At 36.5% G+C, this 16968-nt stretch overlaps 1 protein-coding gene across 4 annotated transcripts in view; it reads right to left on the bottom strand.

Annotated features, from left to right (window-relative positions):
• Positions 1–16968, bottom strand: part of uggt1 (UDP-glucose glycoprotein glucosyltransferase 1) — a 37939-nt gene that overhangs the window by 11575 nt on the left and 9396 nt on the right. The window contains exons 10-21 of one of the 4 annotated variants that reach the window (XM_015392725.1): positions 13722–13821; positions 13581–13641; positions 9049–9140; positions 7535–7685; positions 7255–7374; positions 7087–7172; positions 6749–6884; positions 6522–6653; positions 5947–6111; positions 2607–2766; positions 1140–1238; positions 946–969 (exon numbers count right to left, since the gene is read on the bottom strand). In XM_015392725.1, the coding sequence (XP_015248211.1) occupies positions 946–969; positions 1140–1238; positions 2607–2766; positions 5947–6111; positions 6522–6653; positions 6749–6884; positions 7087–7172; positions 7255–7374; positions 7535–7685; positions 9049–9140; positions 13581–13641; positions 13722–13821 (1326 nt within the window). The remainder of the gene's footprint in view (positions 1–945; positions 970–1139; positions 1239–2606; positions 2767–5946; positions 6112–6521; positions 6654–6748; positions 6885–7086; positions 7173–7254; positions 7375–7534; positions 7686–9048; positions 9141–13580; positions 13642–13721; positions 13822–16968) is intronic. The other 3 variants (XM_015392727.1, XM_015392726.1, XM_015392729.1) reach the window with 3 other exon arrangements.

Genomic DNA, 16968 nt, shown 5'->3' with positions numbered 1-16968 from the left:
ATCTGTACCTGGTTGGATATAAAGCCCAGGTAAATAAGACATGACTATATTAAAGTTTAATAGGTTCTAATAAACCTAAATAATATTACTAAAAAAGCTTCAAGTATTTTATTTTAGAAAAAAAAAACTAGTAGAATCAAACTGTAACAGAAAAGGCTTCTTCTTATGAGATTATTTTCTCCAGAGTAGATATACTTGAAATAAATGCTTCTATATTTTACAGTGAGAGATGACGTCAGTGTAGCTAACAGAAGATTCATTTTCAGGCTTTCAACACTTCTTTTACCAGCTGTGCCAACACTTGTCCACATTTATTGTGCCGTTCACATTGGAAGCTTTGTTAGCTTGGAGGGCAACAAATGACCACAACAGAATTTTCCGGATCCTTCTTTTGTTAAGATGCATACTCCATGTTAATGCAAAATCTATTAATTTAAAAAAAAAAAAAATCTAAGATTTGTTTAGTAAGTCTTGAGACTTAGTCAAGCAGTTTGTATTTAGTGGGTAAACTGAAGTAGGCATTGCCCCTTTTGTGACATAAATTATCCATATTTACAGATAAATCGTAATTTATTCATTATATCAGTAGCTGAAAGTAGAATTTATTAGCCTGATGAAAAAATATGAAAAAGAGTTTATTAATCATATATATATATTTTTGATTTATTATTAATGCACCCTTATATATGTACATGCAGCAACTGAATAAACTCTCATGCAGTCTCAGTGAATACTATATGTAAATGGTAGATCACTGGCACTAGCATAAACACATTTTAATACTCTGGGACAATATTCACATGCATCATTAGTCACTAGCGTCCTCTGAGAGATGCATTGCAGATGGAGTAATGCAAAAAGAAAGCCAGCAAAGTGTTTGATATAAAAAAAAAAGAGCAAGTGAAGTAGGAGAGGGAATAATGTGGAGAACAAGGAGGATTTTACCATGTCTGCTGGTGGAGGCCATCCCTGAAGCAGGGACATTTTTAACAATGCAGAAATAAAGAGCGGAGGAGGACAGGACAGCAAAAACAAACAAGGGTTAAGCCTTGAGGATGGTTGAGTTTTCTGCATTAGAACAATAAAAAATGTGAAAGACAAACTATGTTATTAGTTTTCTTGTTGTGTTTTGCCTTTACCTTTCTTAGCCATGTAGTTCATGCTGTTGGCAACAGCTGTGCTCTTCTCCTTTGTGTCCAGGGTGGAGAAACGAGCGTAATCGTCGATAAAGTAATTGTCTGCACAAAGTTCAGGGAAAAACAAAAGATGGACACTGAAGAGGTTCAAGTGAACAGAGAAAAACAACAGAAGGTAAATTAGGTATAGTGGACGTCATATTTACATTTCCAACACATCAGTCTTTAGATACTCTGAACAAAACTACATCCATTTCAATTATCCATTAAATCCATTCCAACAAAATGCATGCACACATATATATATATATATATATATATATATATACACATACACACACAGTTTTATTTCTCCTAGGCTCAATAGACTACAGATAGGCTGATACGTTGGATTGCTGATATTAACATATTTCTTTTTGTAGGGCAAATAGTGCCAGTGTATTTATAAGCCATGCCTTGAGATCACAAGAGACGCACCTTTTCTGCTCCCTTCATTTTCTATGATTTCTTAATACATATGAATTTATGTTTAAAATGAGACTTGTGTAAAATTTGTTGTCATTATGCCATTCTTTGGACGTAAACGGAGGTACAGAAATCAATATCGGTCAAAAGACCTCACCAATAAGAAAATAATAGTAATAAGGAGCACATTTTGCGTTGGCCTTAAAAAGACCTGTATCAGTCCATCTCTACATTAGAGCATCTGGTGAAGAAAACTTAATTTAATACATAGTATAGAGTGCCACCAGGAAACAGGAGAATATTTAGAACCGCCCTGCTGTTGCGGCCGGCCACTTGAAGCATTTGGCATTCTTAAAGTGAATCTTCATCAGAGCAGACAGAGGATGAAAAAATTCAATAACACTTTAGAGCACCAGATCCATAGAGAAGGGTTGCTGGATTTTGTTTCGCTTAAGCACAAAATGCTAATGAAAAGAAATGGAAATACAAAGCACTAATATGGGTTATTACCCGAGGTTAAAGTTTAAACTGTACAAACATCTTATTAGCCACAGCAGCAAAAGAGCAAATATTCACCACACATCTCCACTGTGATGGACTGTTCACACATCTATAGAAGGAGTTTTAGGCGTTTCTAAAGAAAAAATAAGGTAAAATATTATAACTTTTGCCCAATCTGATGACTAAATAGTTAGATTCGATTTATGGTGTGTTTTATATATATATATATATATATAATTATTCAACAGTTGAAGAGGAAAGGGATCTTAGAATTGAAAAGGTGGTTTATTTTGTAATTTTGATAAAAATGCGATTAATTAATTGCAGGGCCTGTAATTAACTCTATCAAAATTTTGAATCAAGTCCCACTAGTAATTTCAATTGAAAGTTTTATTTAACAAGAAGGTGTCATTTGCTGCAGTCTTGGATTCACTGTTACAAACCGAACACTTTTCTGTTTAAATAGCTAACTCGCTCCTGTGTCTTCAGGGTTGATAAATTTACCTGCATCTACCCAGTAGCGGGTGCCTATTGACAACTCACTCGTATTGGACAGGTCCAGGTAGGTTCTGCTGGTGGACAGAACTCTGGAGTTTATGCGAGGAACGACATTGGGCTGGTTCATGATGAAGTCCACGACGTCGTGATCTGTGGCCAGCTCCCCCTGCAAGACAGTTTACGACCTGGAGTTAGGATGGGTAAAGCTGTGATTTACTGAGGGTGTTTTTCACTGTTGCTGCAGAGCTGACAGTGATGTATCATCTACTATTTTGCAGACTTTCCAGGCTTAAAAGCCACAGAGACGGTGCATTTATTTAAGTTTTCCTTCAAGTTAAAGTTCAGCAGTAAAGAGAAGAAAATCAAGACGAAAACCGTGTTGATCAGCACACCTCCTAGATTCAGCTCAGTACATGTCTGTTTCTGAAAAAGCCATTTCTTAAAATAAATACTTGGCTCATGTGAATGATGAGATGATTTTAAAAGAGCAAATATGACAGATGGTTCATAGACATCCTGCATGCCAAACACATCAATTATCTTAGAAACAAATCCCCCAAAACAATGAAAAATAATTCAGCTTTTCCAACAACTTAAAAACATTTTAAGACTTTCTGACCTTTTCTGTCATTTAAAATAGATTTATTTGATGTGAACTCCAGCAAAGAAAAATCATCCAACATCAATGCTCTCACTATGCCGGTCAGAAAATGATCATCAGAATCAAGCTGTTTTTGATGAGACTCAATAAAAAAAGGGCTAAAAGCGAGAAAATAAGCCGCCTTACAACATGGCCACCCTTTACGTACAAAGCAATGGGAAGATAGATAGAACATAGTGTTACATAGTTCTTTTCTGTTTGAATTCAGCTGCCAAATATAACACTTTTTAGAAACACCTATTTTTTTATACTTACAGATCAAAAGACAGATTTTTACCTCTCCTTTTTAGTCACATTTTTTATAGAACACCTGTGAGTGAACAGCAGTTTTCTTTTCAATTTTTAATTGAGTTTAGAAGTGGACTTTGACTTGGTCATTATAACGTATGAGTTTGTCTTGGTTTGAACCAGGACCGGTTTTAAGAGCCAATACCCTGCGTGACTTTGAAGGGTTTTTACTCCAACAAAACGGCCAAATTACCTCCTCAGCATGGCATCAGGTTTTCCATATTCCTACTAATGAACCCTGCATCTGATCCAATATGCTGCATACAAACTTTTGTAAAGCTGAAACAGACACCTCTGATCTAAACCATTCAACTGATACCTTGGCTGCTGATTTAGAGTCTAGTCCTGCCATAGAGTGAACTTCTTACAGGGTTCTTAAAGTTTCCCTGTATTTATACCTTGACCAATTACCCTGCTGTATCTGAAGAGAAGCACCACAAACCCCATTACCACTGCAGGAACTTTCAGCTGTTATTTGGTTTTTTTTTGTACCCATTTAAAAGGGACAGTGCATATTAATGGCATTTATGACAGAATAAATTACTGCTACTTCACATCCGTCATACCTGGCAAGTCAACAGGGAAAACCCCCCGAAAAAATACAAATAAAGCTCATTGCTCGTTCTTCCCCAAATAAAAGCTCCTAATCTGAGGAAAAAAGGGCTTAAAGATTATTCTGGAACAGTTGAGTGCAGCCATGTGCTAAACGAGTGTTTCTCAACCGTGGGTAGTGGTCCGCGAGAGCATTGCAAGGGGTATATAAAAATAATTTATTTCTTAGGTAGTAACATTTTTCAAACTGAACTATTAAAGCTCATCAAAGCAGCTCAGGTGTCTCGCTGATAAAGAAGTAAACATGCTTAATTCAGTCTGACTATATTTTTTGTTTTGCGTTCTGATCCCAATTCATCAAGTTTAATTGTATTTATAAGGGAGTTGATCAGAGGAGCTAGCCTGACGTAGTCCTACTCAATTCTAGTCAGAATATGAGTCTGATACTGCTCCATAGAGCTGTGATTATGGGGCGTGTTTTGAACGAACCAGGAAAAAAAATGCCTCTGCACTCAATTGGACAGACGTACAACCAATAAGAGCAACGGAGTACGTGACTTATGTTAAGCAACGCATAGTTGTTGTCAACAAAAATCAAAGAGTGCAGTTTCACGCCTAGAATAAGAAGATGAGCCTTGATCGCGTTTCTCTGTTCCTCTTTTAAAATTAATTTGCTGTCGATATCTTCTAGAACAGACCTAATAGCAGAATCTACTCACCTAAACTCTCCAGCGGCAGCCATTGTTGTTGTCACCCAAGCGCGCTTTGGTCACGTGGTTGATTACGTTACTGTTGATCATCTGTCCATCATAGTATAAAGCCCGCCCTGACAATTTGATTGGATCGCCAGAGGGTGGGCGATAATACTCGCGCTACTATGGAGCAGAGCCAGACCGAACTTCCCAACCTCAAACCTTGTGGGCGGGACTAAGTTCGGAATGGCACCCAGGCTACAGAGGAGCTCCAGTTTTATGAATACAGGTTTATAATATGATTTTATTTTGTATCTATTTCAATTCCTTACTAACTTCGAGACAATTTTTTTTTCAGATGGAAAACATAAAATTATAAAAAAAATTAAATGCTCAAATTAAAAGTAAAATAGTCTTTATTTTAGTAATTGTACGTTCCATTTTTGCACAATCATCATTACTTTTGACTCAGAGGGGTACCCATGGTCAAAGAAAATGCCAAAAAGGGGTACACAACCCAAAAAAGGTTGGGAAACGCTGTACTAAGCAACGATTGGTGGACCCTTCCTTGTTGTGTTCCAATTAGCACTCATTCGCCATATTTAAGCAAACTTTTCGTAAAAGTATGGAAAAAAATTTAAAAAACAGGCACACATTGCTTCATTAATTGTATGTTCTACATCTTGTTTTTTGTGGGAAAAAAAAAAAGAAGAAAAATATGGATTTCCTCTCTTTTTCCCCCTTTGGTTTCTTATGCTGCCACCTGCTGGAGTGGAGGTGTAGTGCAGATTTCTCTACAACATCCCCACATGTCATTAAGCAGATTCCAAAAAATATATATATTTCATACCCTTTCAGAGCAGTGAACAAAAGAAAGTAAAACAATTACTTGAGATTATTTTTACCTAGGTTAAAAAAAAGGTTTTTAAAAAATCCAGATATTTAAATCCCAGGATTTCAGTAGGAATGGCACTCATGATACTTACATAGGACTGTCCATTAGTTTTAAATGTACAATGTTGACTAGGAGTATGTTACTCAAATATATACTTGGTATAACAACCTTAGACATCTACACTGGCTTTATATCAAAAGAGGAATATTATTTTAATGGCCTGATACCCGTTACAATAGATTGTGTGCTGCAACCTACCAAGTAGACTGCTCTCTGATAGAAAGAAGTAGTTTCCAGGATTTTCTGCATCGTGGTGGTTTCCAGTTCATCAGGGTCCAGCTGGTCCCGCTGGTAAGGGATGCCGTTGTACATCACCACCGGCAGAGGGCCCACTCCTGTTTGCTCATAGTACGCCTTTCCTTCCTGGAAGGAAAAAGTCAGTTTGTGTCTAAAAAATTTACAAAAGGCAAAGCACAAAACAAAAAGGCAAATTCTGAATCAGCAGCTAATTTAAAACCAAAATCTACTTTTATTTATTGACTACTTGGAATTAGGAGTATGTCAAAACTTTGGCTTTAATCAAATTAACAAGATAGAGAGCCTACTGAATTTGTATTAATACTAAAACAGTACTTATATAAGCGGACAAAAAACACTAGAAGTTCAGAGAGAGTAGGATTTTTTTGATTGGATAGTGGATTTATTTAACACTTAATTTCAGTGGCAGATCAATACCCTGTAACCTAATGCAGGTACAGGAAAAATGATCCTATGTCATGATGTTAAAGTCAACAGAAAAATTTCATCCATTTAAAGTGAAGCCAATAATTTACCTTCCTGTTGTTGTCGTAGCTAGAATCAGCTCCAAGGACACTGCTGACCTCCACATAGGGAAATCTCTTCTCCAGCACTTTGACAACATCTCCAACACTCAGCTTTCCACCGGTCACCACACGGTTAAACATCTGATAGGGAAGGACGACGAGGCAAGCAGAATCAAAAACGCAGGATTAAACAGTGGAGGGAGAACTGGGGGAGAGATTTTGAGACAAATACTCACAGAGATGACCGCTTCAAAAGCGCTGTGGCTGTCCACCTCGTCTGTGATGTAGTTATAGGCTCGTACAAGTGCCACGCCTGCATCCTGCATGCCGTCTACGTCGTCTTCATCCGAAACTACAAACACCAGTCCGATTCTGGATCGCAGAGAGCAGCAAATTCAACAAAATTCACAGAATGCCCTTCCTTCTCCACCTACACATAATGCCTTATCCATAAAGGAAACACTTAACCCGTTCAGACTCAGTGAAACGACCTTTCATGTTGAGAGAGCTTCTTAGATTTAACTAGTTAAAGATGTTTCCAGGCTATATTTCTCTACCTGGCACAAACACCGACCTGAGTGGGATGTTGTTGGAGTAAAACATCTCTGCCACGCTCAGCAGTTCAGCAGCGTTCTCCTGGGTTGGATCCAGAATAATAACCTGCAAAAAGAAACAAAACATTGCTTTTCACACTGATTTAAACAGACTTAGTCTGCTGTTAATTACTCTACAGCACTCTTACGAGGTTGTGGAAGTTCTTGCAGATTTGCCTGATGACTCCTGGGAAAGTCGGTCTGAGCAGCTCCTGCACGTTGTAAGGCCACGAGCTGTACCTGTGGTCAGTCTCCAGGTTGTTGATCCACTAAAACAGGAGAAGCAAAGGAAAAGATTGACCAAAATTGTTGTTAAGTTGATAATAAATACTTATTTCTGACTTTTGATAGCTTTAACCAGGGACATAAATAGGAAGAATTTGATGAGTGAAGATTCCCCAGAGGAGGGATATTCTCCAGTGATCTTACACAGATGGCAGGGTTGCGAATATCAACTGCAAAATCAGAATCAGACGGCTGGACGTTGAGCTTCAGGATGTCGTGGATGTAGGGTGTCTCAATGAGGAGGGAACGAAGCCCCTCCATCACCCGTGCTTCACTGCGTAGCACGTCCAGCACACTGTCAGTAACAGTGAGTAACAGGTTAGGTCATGGTTATCTGCAGCAGGTTCTCCAACTAAGCATTTACTTCTATTTTTAGAATACAAGAATAACTTAAATCTGGGCTAATTTCAGTCCCTAATGAGATCAAATAAAAAAACTACAAACATTTTCCACAAACTGTTAAAAAAAAAAATCAAATTTTTTTATATTACAAGAAAACATATGTGTCTACTTTGGATTTCAAGTGACTGTAAGGAAAATGAGATGCTGTAAGAAAATAAAAAAAATATGCATGTGGCAAGCATTTGTATTTTCTTCTGAAACCCTGTAATAAAACCCAAAGCATGGTGGACAAAGGGACACGGTAGGCAGGATGGGGATAAAGTAGTAAAGAATTAAAGTTTAGATCACTGCTATAATCGTCATCCAAAATAGAGACAAAGTATGGTACAAACGAAGACTGGGAAAAGTGGCTTAAAAATCGAACCTCCCTCAAGTTTAATTAAAAAAAAAAAAAAAAATAGCAAAACCTTTTCTTTTCATTAACCAGCTTTTATGTCAATCATTCCCTTTGTGAGATTACCTTAATTTAAAGGGCAACTGTGAAAATACATGAGTTCCATCATCAAAACAATGATTCACAACAAAGAATGGAAATATAACAAACTAAATGTTTGTAGCTAGTGGTGTTACAGTCAGCTAATTTATCAGTTATAAATACACATCTAGGTGGAAAAAAGCGATGAACTGGAAAACATTTTTTTTTTCCCAAAATGTAATCTTTCTAAACAGATAATTTGATTTATTGATTTTATAGACTAATTTCCCAGTGAGGCCTGTGGTACCTCTGGGGGAGCTGCAGAGATTCACAGCTTAAATTAGAGAGTCTGTCAAAGAAAATGAAACTTTCTCACCTGTAACTGGAAAAATCTAGCATCCATAAATTTAAACTATCATTGGCATCTGGGGGTTATAAACTGCTGTGATATTCCAATGTTATAAGCATTGGAATATCCCGGCAGTTAAAATGGAAAATAACTATTCAAAGATGGCCTACATCCGTTCTGTGCTTATCATGTCTCCAGATGTGCAAAGTCGATGGAAACAAACCACCAAAAAAAAACAAACACAAGAAAATTTTCTGCTGATTTAGGTTGTCTGAAATCAAAAGCACTCCACAGTTTTTATATAATCTGTAAATAAAAATTCTTTCATACCAAATACTATAATTATGTTCCTTATAGTTTACCCACAGTTATATGTTAGTCTTTTACTTTAAATGTTTTCTCAATTTGAATATCATGTATTAATTATCAACTAGAAAGGTTAACGCACTGAAGTCAGAATCACAGCCAAGTCATATCAGAGGCTGTTAGTACCTGAAGATGTCTTGTGTGTCCAGATTTATGTGCAGCCCGTTGATGAACAGGGCTGAGTCTCCAGGCTGCAATCCCAGCGTTCCTTTGAAAAACTACAGAGAGAAATGTCAAAAGTGACTAAACGGCCTGTTCACATCAAACGCCGAAACTCCTCGTCTAACACCAGCCTGGCGGTTTGCATCGTGCAACGTCAAAAACCTCCCTTTGCACAGTCAATTATACTGTAAACTAGATGCAACGGTCATTGCGGTGCGATAACGAGGCAGGCTGACGGCTCCAAACGAGGCCTGACAGCTCTGTTCAGTGTTTTTCTAGCAATCTGAGCCCACGCTATACAAATCTAATTATTAGAGAGAGAAAAAAAAAGGTGCGAGTGTCTGCTAGGCTAGGAAGAAATGTGAGTGTTTGTGTCTGTGGAGGAGAAAGAGGAGCTCCAAGTCATTCTGGCGCAGTCAAATCTCATTACGGAAAGACAAAGACATCAGATTAATCATACTTCAGGCACTGCAATTACAACAAGACATGATTAACACAAATATTGCTCATCCCAGTTAAGCTCTTCCTGTGTGTGTATGTGACAGAGAGAAGTGTCTGGAAGCAAGCTGGTGTCCAAACTGCTCCAATCAATAATCATTTCTTGCAGCAGGACGCACAGCGCCTGCTGAATGAATCACCGATTCAGTAATTAGGACGTCTGTCTGCACACCCCCGCCGCCGACCTGAACTCCTGTCTTCTGCACGCCGAGATAATGTGAGAGGAGCGCCAGGAGTCAGGAGGCGTGAGGAGGCAGAGTGAAGAGGCATCGACAGGGAACAAAAAAAAAAGAAGAAAAAGGGTGATTACCTGTTCCATTATTAGCAGGGCGATGCCAAACACGTCAAAAAATGAAAGCTTTTTCAAGTCAGAAGCTGTTTGCAATTCATCGCATAACAAAAGGTGACGAGAACAAACAACAACAGGAGGAGCAGTTCATATTTTGATATGTTTCCCTGCAGATTGAAGCTGGGAGGGCTGAGGAGCTCTGAGTGCGAGTTCAAGCTCTAATGATGCTCTTCTCTTTACTGGGTCATCATATCAGCAGGAAAACAAACACAGTGCTTGAAAAAGCATCCATAACCCTTGACCTTTTCCACGCTTTGTCACTTTAAAACCAGAAATGCAGATGTGTTTTCAATTATTGTGGCAGAAAGAAAATAAAACAATTTTTTAACTTTTAAAACCTTTTGCTGCATTAGCAGTTGGAGACCTTTTAGGACAAGACTAATACTTTTTTAAAAAAATCCATTTTCTTTACAAATTAACTGAAACTGTCAGAATGAATGAAGAGCATCTCTTTTAGGTCTTAAAACAGCTGTTTTCTAAATCCAACATGAATAGGCTTTAACTCTTTCATTCTACTACAGCTCTGTATGGATCAACATTCCCAGTTCCTGCAGAGGAAAAGCATTATGCTGCCACTACCGTGTTTCCCTGTTGTTTCCACTACATACATCATTAATAGCGTCTTTTTTACAAGTTTACGTTGCTCTCTAGACCGTGGCAAGCTTTGTGGCTTTTTTCCTGCAGCAGCTTTCTTCTTGCCAATCTTCCATCAGAGCTGAATGTGTAAAGTCATCATGTAATATTTGTCCACCAGATTCTCCTGCCTTAGCTCTGGATCTTTACAACTCAGTTTTAACCTGGTTCCTATGGGTTAAATTCCTGATTATTTGTTTTCTTGTTCAGCCTTTCAGTCCACATGGACGGCTATTTTTAGCCCAACAGATAGATTATAGATTGACTGAGCAGGTGAGATGTTCTTAATGTGGAGTATTTTCAGATCTAATCCTGACCTGTTTGTTTCTTTCCCTGGTCCTCATGATGACTACTTCGCCAGAGTTTTCCAATAAGCCTATAAATGTTAAAAGCTTGATGCCAATGTTTCACACAGACAGATTTACCACCTTTGAAAGCAATGAGGTTATACTGGATGTAATTTGGGGGTATTAGCAAATTTCCACATTTGAAAACCCAATTTTTCTTAAGCTTTACAATGATGCATTACTTTGATTTTCTCTATGGCATAAAATCCATGTAAAACACATTGAAGATGTAATTGAAAAAGTCAAGGGTTGTGAATGCTTTTAAAGGTATTTCCTATTCGGCTTATCTTGAAATATTTACAAGCTAGTAGTAAAAATATATTCAGTCTAAGAAACTAAAGCCAGATAAACCTTCCTTCTTTGTAGAATAAATGTCTATATATTTTATGTATATATAAAAAAAACCTGCAGCAATATTTCCCTTTAATTGGACTGCTTTATAAATGCTCTCATCAAAGTGAAAATGAGCACTGCAGGCATTTTTCCCCCTCAACCAGGATCCCTTGAGAGCCGAACGTGTGCAAATTGGAGGCGAAAAATAGCTCCTTACAGAGTTTTTATTCAGACAAAAAAGAAAAAAATCCAAAAAGCTCAAAATGCACCTGCTGCTTCTATACACTCAATTTAGCACTCAGCAGTTTCAATAAAGATGGTGTAAATTCTTCTAGCTTTTCTTTGAGTTTTCCTTTCAACTTCACATCTACCTTTCTCACGAGCAAACAAACCTCTAGATCACAACATTAACCCGACCTGGAGAAATAAAAATAAAGGAATAAAACATGTACATATACATATATACATACAAAAGATGTATTATTTTTAAAAGTCCAAAGAATATAAAGGATGGGGTGTGAACCACTATATAAGATGAATCGATAGCTGAAATAGTACTGAACCAAATTAGCGATCAAATTATCCTGTCATGATGTATGGACCATCCAAGGCAAGACATTTTTTAAAAGAAGGTCCAACTTAAAGCAGAAGTTAAGCAAATATTGCACCAAAAATATACACATTTTTGCATTTAATGTGCATTTTAAAGATACTGGGAACAAAAAGGTGTTTTTACTACAAAATAAAAAGGCTTTAAAAGCTGATTCTACCACAAACCTGCACTAACAGAACCCTCCACTCTACAGTGCAGGTGTACATTTGTTAGCATTTCTTTTTAGTTTGACGGAAAAAAAAAAAAAAGTGTTTAATGAAATGTCTGCAGAATTAGCCACTCTTTTTATCCAAATATTCAAACAATTGTCATAAAAACAAAACAAAGACAGAATGATCAATTTCTAAATTAATCATTAGCTGCAATCCTTAAAATAAGCTGATCCTTGAAGTATTTTTTTAAAAATATAACCACTAATAAAAAAAGACACCTTTTAATTATTTGGAAAGAAAACATTTTAGGGGCCTGATGGATGATCAGATGCATCGACCTCTTCCTCAAAGGAGGAAAAGTCTTTTCTAAACACAGAACGGGTTGAGCAAACATATAGCATAGCTTGTTAGCAAAGAAACTCAAATCAACAAACAGCAGATACCTTTAGGCTTTTTCCTGAGTATTTTGCCATATTTTGATAAAGATTGAATACCAGAAGCAGAACTATTACAGCGTTCTTTTGTCATCACTGAGTTTTAAAGAGCCTGACCTACCGATTCTAAATTTAGTTAATGTCAGTGGATATAAGGTAAATATAATAGGTTAAACTTCACCTTCAGTGTTCCAATTATATTTTACTGAATAACATTAAACAATACCAATCAAATCATTTAAAATTATTTCAACTGCAAATGATTTATGGCTCTCAAACAGCAATAAAACGATAATTCTGGTGATAAAACCACCAAGAATTAAGGGAACAGGCCAATTGATTGGTGAGCCCCTATTGGCAACATACACTTCGATACATTCAAGGCTTCTCAATCCATGTAAAACAATAATGCACCTTTTTTTCTTTTATGCATTACAGCCCTTACCAACAACAACAACAAAAAGATAAGGGTTTGCAGGTAAGCCTCTAGAAATAAATGTGACGGTTTAATGAGTATAATTAAATTAGATCAGCTTGAATAGAAACACTAATTGCAGCAAAGAGATAAAATCCATAAACATCACATAAAATGTCCCCTTACATCCATTTTCTTTCAGGGTGTACTACACTGACAGCATAACATCAAGATAAAGCAATAAAAAAAAAGATCACAGTTAAAATTCCCATTGAATTTTACCTGTACCTCCTGAAATCACAATAAAAAGTTTTTGTTAAAATGAAAGACTTTGATGAAGAGGGTAATACCATTCACTAAAACAACAAATTGTATTTATTGTCTATAAATGCATCAAACAGCAACATGTACCTTGTGAGCCTTTAATAAGCGGATGGAAAATGAAGGGCTGTGCAAGATTGGGAACATGTGTTTTGATGCATAAATGGGGATAATCTTTTAATCCATTTATCTCCTGTTTGAATACAGAAGCCCTATCATACAGCCTTGTTTTTATTATAGTCAAAGTTTAAATACAATAAATAAATCAAAATGAGTGAAATTCTGCAGGTTAAAGAACATAGAAATGTGGTATTGGCCACGAAAAGCCTGTCTGTTAACAGTTAGGGGAAAAATAGAAGAGGGAATAAAAAAATTGAGTAGAAGAAGAGAACAAATTCTACCTTCTGATTTTCCTCGATCTCTTTGCGGATTTCAGAGTTGACCACTGTTTTAGTGATCGATCTGTGAGAAGAAAAAGGCAAGAACTTGTTATTTCTACAAACTTTTTACTGACGGGGCTTATTGTGTAATATCTACTGCACCTGGCCTTGGTGGGGAAGTTCTGACTCAGGTCTTTCATGACATTGAGGGCATCAACAGTGGGAGCGGCAAGAATACGAGCTGCTGTCTGGAAACTCAGGTCTGGAGGAGGACAACGTGGAAAAGGAAGAGAAGCAAACAGAGAGGAGATGAGTTGATAAAAAAGAAAAAAAAAACACATAAAACACGCAAGGGAGTATATATGATGTTAGATAAGTTGAAAGGGTTGAGCTGTTGCAAAATAACTTGTCTGACCACAACTTTGGAAAATAAAAACTTTATAACCATTCAAAGTCATTTTTGCAACTTAGATCTGATTTAACCTAATCCTTTAACTTTTGAAGTGGATTAACTATTTACACTGAAGCTTGTACAAATTACATTATAATAAAGTAGATACCATCTCTATGAACTAAAATATCTGTGGAAAGTTTCAATTTCAATCAATATAAGTAATGCAGTTTAAAAAATCACTCTCATGTATTATTCACAACAAAACTAATAGGTTTGGAACAACCATTTCTGTTCATTAATGGCTTAACGCTGAAGATAATACAAAATTCAGTTCCTCAGAAAATTAGACCATTATATAAGACCAACACTCAATCAATTTTAATGCAGAAATGTTTTGCTCTGGGTAACAAAACCTGCTGACTTGACAGCTAACCAGCAGATGTGGAGAGATCCTCACAGAAAAAGTTGTATGCAGAACATTATTGGAAAGTTCAGTGGAGGGAAAAGGAGCACTTTTAACTGCAGCCTTGAGAGGATTGTGAAGCAAATATTTGAATAGATTGTGGCCAATATCAGTTCAAATCAGAGCTGCAGTTTACAAGAAAAAATAAACACCTCATGCTTTCTTCCATTGATAAACATTAACTAAGAATGAAGAATTAACTTTTAATTTTCCTGCAGGACCTGTACACATTGCCAAAAGTACAAATACCTGCTTTTATGGTGATAGTAGTACTGTGCTTTATGGGCTACGCTGAAAAAAATAATGCAACCGCTTTTGGTATTTACTTAATCATATGTAGTTACTGTAACACAATTGTTTTATGTCCTACACTGCTAACACAAAACAACTGTGTTAAAATAACTAAACATGATTAAGTTAATGCCAAAAAATGGTTGCATCATTTTTTTTTTCAGAGTAACAAATTGGCCTTATTTGAACCCTGCAGATAAACTATTGCGTATTATCAGGACGAAGATGAAAGACACCAAAGTGTACTGAGTTTTTCATTAGCTGTAAACCATAAACATCACACTGATTTGAAACAAAGTCCTAAAATACAACCCTGAGTAATGATGCTATAGATTGGCTTTAATACATTGGACAGACTTACTGAAATTTTCCTTTTTTTTTTTTAAACTATCTTCATAAGTTCAATTATTTACGAGACATTTTTCAGACTAAAGCCTGAAGCAGGACTGACTTAACGACATCAATAGTTTCATGTATTTATCCTAAGCAAATATATTTATTAAGCATAATTGTCATTATTAGCTAAAAAAACACCAACATAACCATAGAAAATAATTATCTTCTCAGCAGAGGCCAAAAATATTATGATAAATTAATGACTGCTTTGAATCAAAACAGTAAGGTTGACTTAATTATTCAAATGAGTCTAAACTTGTTTTAAATGTTAAGAATCTGTTTACTCTGCTGTTGAAGCAGGATAACCATAAAAAAAAAAATGCTGGTCTGGCAACAGAAAACAAATTCCTTAGACTATGTGTGAAGAAAACATGTGAGCATTGAGGGCGAGGCTTTCCAAGGAAAGAAAGGATGCAGGGAGCTTTATTTCAATGCAGTGAGCCTCTCGGTAATGGTGTTGTAGGCTGTGATTATTAGCCCCTGGAGGTCTTCCACTCTTTGTAAACAGGCTGAGCTAATGAGCCCCAGTGGGTTAGAAGATAAAGACAGGCGCCCCCGTGTCAGTCTGACAGTTGAGCTCAGCCTGCTCATCCCCTCACATCCTTTATTCCACACAATCAAAGCAGCTCCATCCCCACATCCTGACCATACCCCACGATAGATAAATCTTTAGTGCCTGTAAGGATTATTTAAAAATGGCGTAAAAAAAAAAAAGAAAGAAAAAAAGAAAGGAAATTAAACCAGCATATGCAAAAAAAATAATCTCAATCTGTAAAGGTATAAAATGCAGCGGACAGCCTGCTCATATTTTAAACATCTTATACCTCAGATGTACTGAGAGGGAACAGACATCTGCACTAATTAAAGTTCTGCTGCTGGTTTAAATTACTGATGAGATCGTTTCATTGTTAGAGCAACAAAAGGTTATCATTTGCCTTTGTTTATGTTTAATCACGATCGAAGCATCAGGTAAGAAAAAAAAACACAACATTATACTTATAAGAACATTAGCATGGAGGGGAGGAAATGCAAATCATCTCATTGGGAAATGTTTTATTAAGAGCTTTGTCAAATTGAAATAAAGAACACAGAAAATGCTTTGGACCAGAATATTAAAGAGATATTTAAATGCAAAAAGTGTTTTCAGCATGTCGCTGTTGCTGCTGCTGCAAATTGGACTAAAGTTTTTCTTCTTAAAGGGTAATTAAATAACAAGGAATCTAGAGTATAAAACTGTGGCGCCTTGCAAAATGATTAGAGCTGCAGTATATTAAAAACTCCAGCAATGACCCCATTACTGATAGACTTAGCAGCAAAGACTGAAAAAAAAAAACTTACATTTGGCTCATTTATATATGATCTTTAGTATCTCGAGAAACATAACCTACATGTTGAAACCCTTATTGCTAGAGTTGAAGGAGTTGCAAGCATCACCAGTCTTTGTAAGTTACATACAAGAATAAGTTGCTACAGCTGCTTCCAAGGAAGCTTTCTGTAGCCTATAAAAAAATAGCATTAAGCAGTTATCATGCTTTGAGTTTAGACTGATATTGACATGATAAGATATCAGCATGCATCATACAACTTTTATTTCTTGTGTTATGGGCTGGAAGAGGTTGATCAAGTGATATCACTCAAGCAGAGAATAACAGTCAGCAATGATGGGTACGAGAACAAGCAACCCATGCATTGTTATTGTAATCAATGGGTTATACAAACTACAAACTTAAACATCAAAATACTTTTAAACACAGCTGCAATATCTTTTTTTTTTGGTCTTAAAGGTATAGCGGAGGATCTTGTTTGTCTGGGTTGATCGTCTAAATAAGTGGTCCTCCTAACTGTCAATCATTCTGGTGATATGT

This window comes from Cyprinodon variegatus, unplaced genomic scaffold, assembly GCF_000732505.1.
Source record: "Cyprinodon variegatus isolate N-32 unplaced genomic scaffold, C_variegatus-1.0 Scaffold604, whole genome shotgun sequence".
In the NCBI taxonomy this organism is placed as follows: Eukaryota; Metazoa; Chordata; class Actinopteri; order Cyprinodontiformes; family Cyprinodontidae; genus Cyprinodon; species Cyprinodon variegatus.
The sequence above is the reverse complement of the archived record's forward strand: the minus strand, read 5'-3'. Positions and strand labels throughout refer to the sequence as shown.